Source organism: Mus caroli, chromosome 17, assembly GCF_900094665.2.
Source record: "Mus caroli chromosome 17, CAROLI_EIJ_v1.1, whole genome shotgun sequence".
Lineage (NCBI taxonomy): Eukaryota > Metazoa > Chordata > Mammalia > Rodentia > Muridae > Mus > Mus caroli.
Genome location: NC_034586.1, coordinates 66,984,815 through 66,997,935, shown reverse-complemented (window position 1 = coordinate 66,997,935; position 13,121 = coordinate 66,984,815). Strand labels below are relative to the sequence as shown.

Here is a 13,121-nt window from a genome sequence, read left to right as displayed (position 1 = left end):
CAGGGTGATAGCTAGGCTTATTTCTAAGGGAACGGTTTTTAAAGCTAAAGGTTAGAGCCTTGAAGTAGAGCTTGTGGATTGCTTACCAATTGAAAGCCAGAGTGAAATCTGTCCCTGGCTGACTGTTCCAGCAAAAGGAACGCATTTTATTCCCCAGGTCACACAGTACAGCCTGTGCTTATACAGGCCTAAGTTTAACGTGGGATCTGCTTCTGCCTCTTAGTCGCCAGACAAAACAAACCATGATAAAACAAACCATGATAAAACAAACCATGATATCAAGGATACTGCGGATTTCCTTGAGAACAGTAGAATTTTCTCATTACACTTCTATTTTTACTCTATTTTTCATTATTGTTTCTATGAACAAATTTTTGCAAACTCATTTTTCAATGTTTGATTGCAATAGAAGTTAGGATGCCCCATTATTTTTGTTTGTTCCTTTTTCCTGGAAGACAAATATGAACCGAACTTATTATACAGGACATACCCCAAATAAGATGATCCTATTCTCACAGGTGAATCATAGTAGCTAAGTTTTAGTAGTTATATTAGATGCTAAAGATATGTGCCAATAGCATTAGCTCCCATTTAATATTTTATCTGGAATTATACAATATAATGTAGAAAATGCAAGATTGCTACATTTTTATCCTTTCTAAATCTTATTCAACTCATTGTTTCTTTCTTTGAAAATCTGAGACAAGGTCTCACTATGTATCCCTGGCTGTCCTGGAACACACCTTGTAAACCAGGCTAGCCCAGAACTCAGAGATCCACCTGCCTTTGCATTCTGAGTACTGTAATAAAGGTGTGTGCTATGACAACTAGCTAAGATATTATTTCTTACAAAGTGTGTGAAATAGATACTAAATAACCATTTGAATAGATAACATAATGTCAAGTTATCTACTAATTGATTGACTGAGATAGGGTCCTGATAGATAGCTCAGGTTGGCCCAATATCATGGTGGTCCTCCTATTTCTTCCTCCCAAATATTTGAGATTACAGGTGCATGCAACTATGTTCAGCTTCCAAATTATCTACTGAAACCAGAAAACAAAACTAAATTAGGAGCCAGGCAGTGGTGGTGCACGCCTTTAATCCCAGCACTTGGCAGGCAAAAGCAGGTGGATTTCTGAGGCCAGCCTGGTCTACAGTGTGAGTTCCAGGATAGCCAGGAACCCTGTCTCGAAAACAAAAAACAAAACAAAACAAAAACAAACTAAATTAGGAACACGTTTTTGAAGAACCATGTAATAATCAGTGCAATTATTTGAAAAGAATCGCAGTCTATTTCGACGTGATCCATGAAACCAAAGTCTAACATTTTATCCACCAAATCTTAAGCTGGAAAGTGACTCTGGAAGAGTAAAGTGTATAGACTTTAAACTTCTTTGATTCTAAAAACCTAGATGTGGGTTTATTAATTTCTTGGGACTTTAGTAATATCTAATTTTTGGTAAGGACCCTTGTCTCTCAGTTTCTGAGTAGATAGGAAAGCTGACACATATAAAGCTGGGTAGGTAATTTATTAAATCTATTAAAGTTGTGTTGATTATTCTTTAATACTGACTCAGATCATGCAGTTTTCTGGGTTCCTGAAAGTTAATTAATCAAATAAATCACACTGAGTGTGTTCCCGAGCATCTCTGTGGCTATGTCTAGGTTTATCTTTTTGCATATGGATATTACTATGTCATATGCTCTGTTAATAAGTCTACATTTAGGCCGGGCAGTAGTGGTGCACACCTTTAATCCCAGCGCTTGGGAGGCAGAGACAGGTGAATTAGATAAGATAATCATTAAACTTAATATAAATTAAGATGTAGTCACTTAAAATTATGTTTAATTATCCCATGACTTGTGAAAATTGCCCTGGTTTCCTGAAATAGATGGGTATGGGAATGCTAAATGATCTTGTACTTTTTGAAAAAAAAAAAAATCCTCTGTCAAGACAAACAGTGAGGTGTGGGCTACCTCTGCTGGCTTTGCTTGGGACTCAGGGCCGTTCATCCTTACATGCTCAAGACTGTACTGCACTGCCAGCTTCTCTGTCTTACCCACTGAAGAGCGATCTCAACAACTTCCGGATCCTCAGCACTGATTCTCTACCTGACGTTCAGTCAAGGCCTCCTGACTGATGTGAAATCAAATTGCTACTCCCATGATCAGCCCCTGACTGTGAGTTTTAATAGCTGAAAAGCTCTTTTAAGAGAGCAATGCGCAGGCACCTAGGAGATGGTTCAGTTGATAAAGTACTTGCCATGCCAGCGTGAGGCCCTGCATTCAATCTCCCAAACCCATGTTAAAAAGTTAAGTGCAACAATGTAGATTTCTAATCCCAGTCCTTGAGGGGAAGAGACAGGACCCTAAAGCTCACAGGCCAGTCAACAGAAACTACTTGATAAGCTTCAAGCCAAGGCGATAGTCTGTCTCAAAAGAAGGTAGATAGCACCTGAGAGGAACACTAGAAACAGACATTTGCCTCCAACTCACACACACATATGTGCACTTGTGCTACCCCTGACACACTATACATACACATACACATATGCATACACATCCATGCACACACACTTACACATATGCACACACTCACACAATACACATACATATTCTCTATCTCTCTCTCTCTCTCTCTCTCTCTCTCACACACACACACACACACACACACACACACACACACACACACGACCAGTGCAGAGACAGGATTCCCAGTACTGGGGTTAGTTGTTCATCCTCCCCTCTGTTTAAAAGGCAACGATATAAAGCACAACAGATCATCAAGACTCAGCTCTAAAGCAAGTCTAAGGACTATATTACATGGAGAAGTGGTACTTCGTAAAGATAAATAAATGGTGGCAAGAGCACTGACTGCTCTTCCAGTCTTGAGTTCAATCCCCAGCCACCACATGGTGGCTCACAATCATCTATAATGGGATACGATGCCCTCTTCTGGTGTGTCTGAAGACAGTGGCAGTGTACTCACATACATAAAATCTTTAAAAAAAAATTTCTTTTAGAAACTTGTATACAATTACATATTGTGTTGTATGGAGGTTAGAATATAACTTGTGGGAAGGCCGAAGCAGGAGGATCACAGGTTTAAGGCCTGCCTAGGCCAGTTAGTGACCCCTACCTCAAAACAAAAGGTAAAATTAAAGATAGCTAGAGGATATAGCTTGGAGGAAAAGCTTCCCTAAAACAAAAAGACTCTGTTCAGCTATGTAACACCTAAACACACACATGCTATCATAAGCTGATTAAAATAAGCATAAAAGAAAGGGTGGCATAATAAAGTTAGAGAAGAAGCAATGAAATAGGAAATAGAAAAGAAATATATATCATATATATTTTGTACATATTATATATTTATATAAATATTATATATAATGGATCATGTCAATGAAGACTGCTCCCAAAGGAAACTCTGAAAAAATTTTAGTAGTTTAATCAGGAAAAGAAAAAAAAAAAGCAATTAAAACCAAGAATGAAAGCAGAAACATCCTAACCAGCCCTAAAAAGCTAAGGAGAATCACAGGAACGTATACAGATGCATCTGGTCTGTGTTCACACACTAGACAACTGAGATGCAGTGGAACAATTCCTATAAAGACCAAAATGACTGAAACCATCTCACAAAGAAATGTAAAACTCTGAGTGATCAAAGTCAAGAAATTGAATTAATAATCTAAGATATGCTCACAAGAAAATGCAGACACCTGAGTGGTATTTACTGATAAATTATATCAAACATGTAAAGAAGAGACGATAGGGCTGAAAAGATGGCTCGACTCTTCTGAAGGTCCTGAGTTCAAATCCCAGCAACCAGGTCACAACCATCTGTAACAAGATCTGATGCCCTCTTCTGGAGTGTCTGAAGACAGCTACAGTGTACTTACATAAATAAATAAATAAATAAATAAATAAATAAATAAATAAGTGATAATAATTATTTTCATATTTTTAAGAATATTTTTAAATAACACTGTGCAATTCATCCTGTAAAGTCTGTGTTTTCTGATCAAGACACCCAGACAGGGCTACAGCCCAGTGTTATTTTTGTATAGAAGTATAAACAAGCTCACAAGGCATTAAAAAACGTTATCTTGGGCTAGAAAGAGAGCACAGTGGTTAAGGGCACAGGCTACTCTGGTAGAGGACCCAGGTTCAATTCCCAGCCCTAACATGTTGGCTCACAACCCTCTGTAACTCCAGTTCTAGGGTATCCAACATGTTGGCTCACAACCCTCTGTAACTCCAGTTCTAGGGTGTCCAACATGGTGGCCCACAACCCTCTGTAACTCCAGTTCTAGGGTATCCAACATGTTGGCCCACAACCCTCTGTAACTCCAGTTCTAGGGTATCCAACATGTTGGCTCACAACCCTCTGTAACTCCAGTTCTTGGGTGTCCAACATGGTGGCTCACCACCCTAACTTCAGTTCTAGGGTGTCCAACATGTTCTTCTGGCTTCCCTGGGTACCAGACATGCACAGGGAACACATTAAAAAGAAGCAGTCTCTCACACACATAACCATAAATAAAAACAAAAAAAATAAAAACCCTGAGTCTAATAGGTGCCAGGCAAGGTGGCATATACCTGTGATCACAGTGCTCAAGAGGCAGAGGCAGAGTTCTATGACTTGGAAGCCTGGTCTAGTGAGCTTCAGGTCAGCCAAGGCAAAGTAATACCCTGTGTCCAAAAACAAACAAACAAACAAACAAACAAACAAAAGAGATGTTTGCTCCAACCCCAGTCATTAAAAATAAGTATAATAGGATATAAAACCAGATGGAGGTAATTCCCTGTCTGTCCAAGTTGATTTACTTCAATAGAATAAAAATAAAACTCACATTATCATCTAAAATAGGTGTAAAAAAGATTTGACACAATCTCTTATCAGGGGCTGGAGAGATGGTTCAATGGTTCAGAACATGTTTATTCATGCAGGGGACCAAGGTTCAGTTTCCTGAACCTGCATGGCAGTTAACAAATGTCTTTTAGCTCCCTTCCCAGAGAATCCTTTGTCCTCCTCAGGCTCCCACATTCATGTAGCACACATATATAGACTTAAGCACACAGAACAGAAAAGGGAGAATATTTTAAAATATCTCTCAACAAAATAGGACAAGAAAGGAACTTTCTCAACCTATGAAGTCTAAGACTCTATGTGAAGACTCTATAGTTGACATCATACCCAACACCTCACTCTTTCTACTTTTCCTTGGTCTCCAGCAGTATGCACCTGTAATTACCAAGCATCTAGTCTCACTGGTCCTCTAATGGTGCTTTTTGTTTGATGTTTGTTTTGAGTTTTGTTTGAGACAGGGCTTCTCTGAATAGTCCTGGTTCTCCTGGAACTCACTCTGTGGACGAGGCTGGCCTCTAACTCGGATGTCCACCTGCTTTTGCCTCCTGAGTGCTGGGGTCAAAGATGTGCGCCACCACACCCAGCATGATCCATTTTATGCCAGCAATGGGCAGACACTTAACAACAGAATAAAGATGCCTTGTGTGTCTAAGGCTGCCTCTTTTACCCTGAATTGTTCTGTCCTTGTATAAGGCACATTGACACATTCCACTCACAGTGTAGATGGTGCTGTAGTTGACTAGATGTGACATCAAATTTAGTTCCCAGAGAGTGCTGGGAAAGGCCAAGCCTGCTGAAACAGCTCCTCAGGCTTTCCCACTGTCTGGTCAGCAGGATGATGCTGACAGGCCTAACATTTCACCCCAGGCACAGGAACTGAACTCAGGTCAACAGGTTTGGCAAAAGCACCTTTACTCAAAGAGCCATATTGCCAGCCCTCTTCCGGTATTTAAGTATCAACATAATGATATCATATTTCTTCCTATATAGTTGAGGATCAGAGGAAAAATAGAACAAAAGTAGAACAGCCAGTGTTACAGAACATGGGCTGGAATGTGGCTCAGAGGTAAAGCCTGCTCTAAGCTTGGGGATCCCAACACCCATGGAAAAGCTCAATGTGATAACGTACACCTGTAACTTCAACACTGGGAGACGGACATGAGAGGATCCCAGGGTCTTGCAACCCAGCTAATTCAGCTGAATTCTAAAGATCCTGGGTCAGTGAGATTGCCTGACTCAAAAATGTGGAGTGTGATGGAGAAGGGCACCTGACATTGACCTCCGTACATGCATGCACACATATGTGCACACACAGAACCCTCGCATTCCTCATTGATGACACATACTGTTGATACCACTGTTATATAAAACATCAAATGCCATTCTGACAAGATTTGTGCCATTTGGGGGAGAGGGGAGTCTTTTCTCCTCAATGTAACCATGAATTAAAAGCATTTAATGTGTTTTTATAACATAGCAACCACTCAGCAGGACAACCACACTGACTCCAAATAAGATTCACTAAGGTCAGCCAAGCCCTGAGCATATCTAAACCTCCATACTTGCCACATTAGCATAGGACATCTAACCACAAAGTAGAGGCTAAAAATAGAGCTAGCCTAGTGCTTACATCCACTGCAGAGAGATGCTTCTCCAATACAAAGGGTCTTCATTAGCAACATGGTTCACAATCCAGAGATATTTCACTTAGCAGGAAGAATCTTTCCATTTAGAATAAACTTAAAGCAACCTAGAGAAATGACAGAGCTATTGAGCCTGCATCTCTATTCCTAGTTCTCATGAAGAGAGACTGGGCTGCCTCTAGGTTAGGTCAGCGTTCTTTCTTACACTGATAGATATGAAGAAAAAGACAGCATTGGCATTTTTTTCTCCCAATATGCACTGTTTCTAGCTCATCCTGCTCCCACCAAGAATCCTGAACTCAATCATGTTTGAATACAGCGCGCTGTTGATGAACACCAACCTACATACACAGTGGAACAAGGCGTGGGATAGAATGTGGGGAAGCGCTCATGGTTTTTCCTTTATAAAGTTTGTCTAAGGTTACCTAGCAAGATCCCCAATCTCTCCAAAAAGCCAGACCCATTACTAGTCCTAGAGATGACTTATCAGATTATAGGTAAATAGGGATAGTGTGCAGAGTTTAAATAAAGCATGTCAGATTAAAGTGGTTTGAACATAAACGTTTACCATGGAGCTAAAGAAATAAAAATCATTTAAAAATATAAATGTAGAACACTTTATCAATTCTTCCATGTTGGGAAAATGAAATAAATACACAAGTAATTAGCTAACAATACCATCTTCTGGGCAGGCACTCCAGGAAAATGGATATTTAACATCTAACCCTCCTCACTGTGAGATAGCTGCTTCCCTAAATGAAGTTCTTGAATATAGCTATGGAACATTCTCAAAAGAATGCTGCTCAAGAGAACAAACCGATGCTCACACACACACACACACACACACACACACACACACACACACACACGGTGTTAATCCCTCCTGACTTTCCTTTGGAAGGTGATTCATTTGAAGTAAGTGCTAAAAGAAATAGATTCTCCTCGGCGACAATATTTCCATTCTTATAGCCAACAGGAGGTCCTTGTGAATATGACCTATGAAAGTGATATGCAAATGATCCTGTTCCAGTCTGAGTGGAAACCAGAACGTTGCTATCGGATGTTCCAGGTACACCCCAGAAGACTCAGGCTCTGTTACTGAACCTGTCAGAAGCTTCCTCGAGGTCATTGTCCCTGTCAGGACAGCTGTAGGTCAGGGAGTTAAGAGTCCCTGCCTTCTCCACATTGATTCACACAGACCAACACATTATTTCTCCAGGAACCTTCTGTATGCCCAGAGAGACAGACTTTTTCCAGTTGCTTTGACATGTATTTTATACTTAAATTTTAGAAGACTTAGATACTACGTTTATTTATTTATTGCAAGACAGGGTTTCTCTGTGTAGCCCTGGCTGTCCTGGAACTCACTCTGTAGACCAGGCTGGCCTTGAACTCAGAAATTCGCCTGCTTCTGCCTCCCAAGCGCTGGGATTAAAGGCGTGGGCCACCACTGCCCAGCAAGATACTACGTTTATTATAGAAAATGCCACCTAAGCCCAATACACTGGAGAAGAGGATTAGAGGTAGCAGGTGATCATAGCCACACAGCTCAGAAATGTTTTAAAGATCAGCAATTTTTCTGTAGACTATAAATAGACTTAATTAAAAATTGCATATATCTTACATGTATTTTCTTTAGTTTCCATAAAATGTTTTATTCTTAAGAGTGGTGAAATAAAAATTACCTCAGACTGAGGAAACAAACATCAACCCAACACACTGGGCAGGCCAAGCAAACCCAGATAAAGCAACTGCAGAATTATGGAGCTTCTCCCAGGCAAGCCTCCATTGTGCCTCCATGTTACCTCAACCTCTTTCTTTGAGTGACTGAAGACTCTGTCCAACACTTCTTTTTTGATATCCAAAATAATCAATGAGTTTTCTGTTTAGGACTGTTTTGAAGCCTGTTGAGGTGCTCGCTGGGGGTGGAGGAAACACAGAATGGATGATGGAGGAAGGTAGCTATATATACCAGCTAAGGCTATGTGATCAGTTGCAGAAACAAAGATTATAATTGACAAGGTTGTTTCCGTAATATTTGTTAAGAAAGTGTTTATACAGATATTTGTATCTTCTTTCCTCAAGTTTCTTAACATGTAATGATAAATGTTTAAGTACAACATCAATTAAGAGAAAATTAGTGGTTATCATATTTAGGTTTGAGATACTAAAAGAATGTCCCTCAAGGTACACTGTCACCTATTCTGAAATTTATAATGCGTTTCAGTTGCTTGATGGATAGTTATATCATGTTAGACATAATATTGACATGGATAAATATATAATGCATTTGAAACTATATGTGGAATAGTTATGTTATCTATAATTATCCCTAATTATTTTCATTTGGAAATTAGTATGACATAAGAAGATATGATTATGGGTCAAGTTGACAGCAGGTGGACTTGTGGTAGCTATTCCTGGTTGTCAACTTTAATTCATCCGGAATTCACCAAAATCCAAGTGGTCGGGTATATCTGTGAGGGATTTTTTTTTTCTTAGTGAAATCATTTGAAATGGCAAAACCCATTCTTCCCATGGATCTTCTGAAGTGGGGAGACCTCAGAGATGAGCGGCTCCACCTTTAATCTGGGCCACACCTTCTGCTGGTAGCCTACGGAAAGGACAAGGACGTAGAAGAAGGCAGTGTCTGGTCCTTGCCTGCTTGCCCTCACGATTCCTGGCAAGTCCATTCTTACACTGGCATTAGAGCCTGCTTCATCAGGATTTGGGTGTGTACTGAAAACCAGCTGAAACATCCAGCCTCATAGACTGAACAACTACTGGATTCGTGGACCTTCTGTTGATAGACAGCTATTGTTAGACTGGCTGGACCACAGCCTACAAACCACTCTAATAAATCCTGTGTGTGTGTGTGTGTGTGTGTGTGTGTGTGTGTGTGTGTGTGTGTGTGTGCATGTGTTCATTCTACCAGTTCTGTTCCTCTAGGGAACTTTGGTAATGCTAAGAATGGAATGTCCTGGGACTGCAGAGTTGGCTGAGCAATCAAGAACACTGATCTCCTTCACAGGATTCAGGTTCTGTTCCCAACACTCATTCTCTGCGGCTCACAGCCACCACCTAAGATTCCAGTTCCAGGGGCTCTGAGACCCTCTTCTGAGCTCTGTGGAAACCTGCACACCCATGGTACACACAAACTCGGCAGGCACACACACATATGCTTAAATTAAAACTCTTAAAAGACGGAAACTTCCTGCTCTCCCACAAAAGAAAGACCTCAGTTAGAAAAGCAGCTTTTACTCCCACTCCAGCAAAGAGATCTAAACGGGAAATCTCTAGATATAATAGTTCACATTTATGTTAACTTTCTTGTTCCCAAGGAGAGGAGAGTCCGGGTTCGCTTTGCAGAACAAACCTTCATCTAAGCTTTGCTCTCCCTAGCATCCTAACATAGCTTTCCTGTTTGGGAGTATGGTCTCCCTTCATTGCGTTTGGTCAAGAATCTAACTTGGCGCACTGTTTGCTTGTTCCTACTATTCTTAGGCTCACTGAGAGAAAGCCATGCTTCTGTATAAAATATTCCAGGTAAAGAAAATGTTTGTTGCTTGAGTAATAGCTCAGAATTTTGAGTATTGGTTTTCGGATCTTGAAATTTTCCTGTGTCTCTGCTACAGTTTAATTTCCCTAGGACCTGTGAATTTGAAATTCTGTATTGGCTTTTAATCTAAGCAGAAACACTATGAGAGCCAGGAAACCTGCTAAATGTCAAAATGTTTTCTGCCTCTGTCGCTGTCAGAGTAGAAACCAAAATTTTCTGCTTTTAAGAAATATCACCATAGCGGATGAGTCGAGCAAGACACTCCAGTGAGACTCTGAAACTCTGTGGATGTCAAACAGACCATAGAGGGGGAAGGTAAGACACAGTGATCAGGTCCCCCCACCTCACCCCAACACACACTATTAAAACAGGGTTGTAATATTTAAGAAGACAGGAAACCTGATTATTTAGAGCATGTGCCCAAGGTTGGAGGGCTGCTCCTGACATACCCGTGGGAATAGCCGTAATCATATGCAGAGGCTGTCTTCCGGCTGACTTCAGACCCTTGAGAATGCCAGGATGATGATGATGCTCCAAGACTGTAGGCCTGTGAGGCCTGCTGCTGGTAGGAGGTGGCTGATGCTTGACTGAAGGCCTCTGCCTCCTGGCGGCGTGCTGCCGAGGAGCGGCTGCTGTAGGCAGTGGAGCCATGGGTGTAGACAGCAGAGCGCTTCTTCTCCTGTTGGTAGTGGCTCATGGTGGTGCGAAGGTCCTTGTTCCGGTAACTGAGATCATAGTGCTGATGGGACCGCTGATAAAAGGGCAAAGACATCCTGGGCCCTCCAGGGGACGAGAAGACCTGCAAGGAAACAGCTCTTTACTGAATGAACCCAAAGAACAACTCCTCTCCACCAATGTAGAAAAAATGCAGACTGCAAGAGTTGTGAGAAGTGACTGGGAAAGGATGTAGGCCCTGCTTAACAGAGTACCCACAATCCCCCTCTTCGGAGGCCCACACACTGCACCCCCATCATGAGGCATGCCTTTCTTTCTTGTCCTGGGCGGTCGAACAGAGTCAACTCTCTGGCTATTGGGCTTTTCTCCCAAACACTCTCGTGAAGCCTGTTTCTAATTTTCTGGTGTTCTGTTCTGTTGTGTGCTTCGTTTAGGGGAATGTGGAATGATGGGAGAATAATGGTGGGAGAATAATGTGGTAATCATTTAAGAAAAAAATGAGAACCCTGTTGGGAGCCTGAAGTGATTCCAGCACAAGGACAGGGGGGAGAAAAAAAAGCAACAAAAATCCTACTCCAAGCTGAGCAGTGGTGGTACACGCCTTTAATCTCAGCACTTGGGAGGCAGAGGCAGGCGAATTTCTGAGTTTGAAGCCAGCCTGGTCTACAAAGTGAGTTCCAGGACAGCCAGGGCTACACAGAGAAACCCTGTCTCAGAAAAAAAAAAAAAAAAATCCTACTCCAATGGTCCAAGGCAGGACTCAGGACATATAATATCTCCAAACCTGACGATACGTGACCTCTGAATTCCAGGCTCCAGAACTAAAAGGGAATAGCATTCTGTTGGTTAAACTGTCTAGTCCTGGACACTCTGTTCTCATGGATCTAGCAGAGAAAATCACAGGTCACTTCCCTAGTCCCGGCGAATGATAACAATGGCAGCATTAGGAGCATAAAAGTGCTCAGATTCGTGCACAGTCTGAAGAGACAGCCAACGTTATTCACCGGATGGTCCGACTGGAGCATGAAGGAAAGGCTTTGTGCCTGGCTAGCTAGAAGACTGAGGCTGCCATTATCGGAGATGAGGAAGAGAAGAAAATATCATCTTAGGATGGGAAAAAAAAAAACTCAAAACCAGCCTGAGATATTCTCCATCTGAGGAACCTGCTACTCTATCCAGCTGAGGTTTTACGTGGGAAGGCAGATGTGTGACTTTAAAGTTCAAGGTACGGGATGGATATCTGGATCTTGGAGTCAACCGCACATAGGTGAAGCTGGAAAGCAGAAAGCTCTCTGGGCGGTGGTGCACACCTTCAATCCCAGCGCTCTGGAGGCAGAGAGAGACAGGTGGATCTCTGTGAATTTGAGGCCAGCCTGGTTTGTGCAAGCCTCAGATCAGCTAAGACCTCACGGTGCCACCCTTTCCCAGGCAGCAGGAGACGGATGTGAGTGACTGCACACAGAAAAGCTGAACCTCACGGTCTGATTATTTCTATAACTGCGAGTTCTTTCAAATTGTGCCAGCATTACAAAAAGGCAGAACAGTATTTATTCCGTATAGAACTATGGGAGAATCCATATAGGAATATAAAGAATCTGGCCTCGGTGTGGCTCTGGCATTTCATATCTATCTATCAGGTAATTGATTTTGTGCGTCTGGGGGGTGCATGTGTGTCACAGCATGTACACGGAGCACAGAGGACAACTTCTCAGCACCCGTTCTCTCCTTCCGTGAGGGCTCTGGGGACAGAACTCAGGCCATCAGGCTTAGCAGGAAGTGCCTTTGCTTACAGAGTCCTTGAATTTACTTCATGTGTAAATCATGTGTTCACTGAAAGACTACCAGCCACATGGCAAACGAGAGCAAGTCATAATTTTATAGACACCTCTCCTAGGTTTAAAAAAAAAAAAAAACAAACTTCCATGTATAACATTATTATTTTCAAAACTATATAACAAAATTGTTTTCAAGCAAAGGTTTTTCTTTTCCTAACCTTGTTTTGCTTAAAATTCCTGAGGAGTAAATTCTTTTAAATTTTTGTCATATTTAAAACTAAGTTTTATTTAAGCTGTTTAAAAAGTCAGTGTGTTCTCTTTAGAGAAGAAACGCCAACAAACTTCACTCCTGAAATATGTATCTGAAGTCTCATGGGAAATACCAGTCTACATGACATTTTCTAAGAGAGAGAGAGGAAAAATAATAGCTACTAGCAAGGAACTGTGCTTCAATCCTTAAATAGATTGTCTTTTCTGTTACTAAATATGCAGAACTATACTTAATGGATAACTTTTAGGTGGCATTTATAGTATAAAAGGGTTAGAATACACTGTATTATCGTCATGAAGTGTTAGGTAAGTCTCTGTAATG

General features: G+C 41.3%; 1 protein-coding gene across 4 annotated transcripts in view; it reads right to left on the bottom strand.

Annotated features, from left to right (window-relative positions):
* The window catches only part of Myom1 (myomesin 1), a 112,060-nt gene that overhangs the window by 97,826 nt on the left and 1,113 nt on the right, over positions 1-13,121 (bottom strand). For all 4 annotated transcript variants that reach the window (XM_029471248.1, XM_021186201.2, XM_029471249.1 and 1 more), the window contains exon 2: positions 10,529-10,878. In XM_029471248.1, coding sequence (XP_029327108.1) covers positions 10,529-10,851 — 323 coding nt within the window. In that variant the 5' untranslated portion in view covers positions 10,852-10,878. The remainder of the gene's footprint in view (positions 1-10,528; positions 10,879-13,121) is intronic.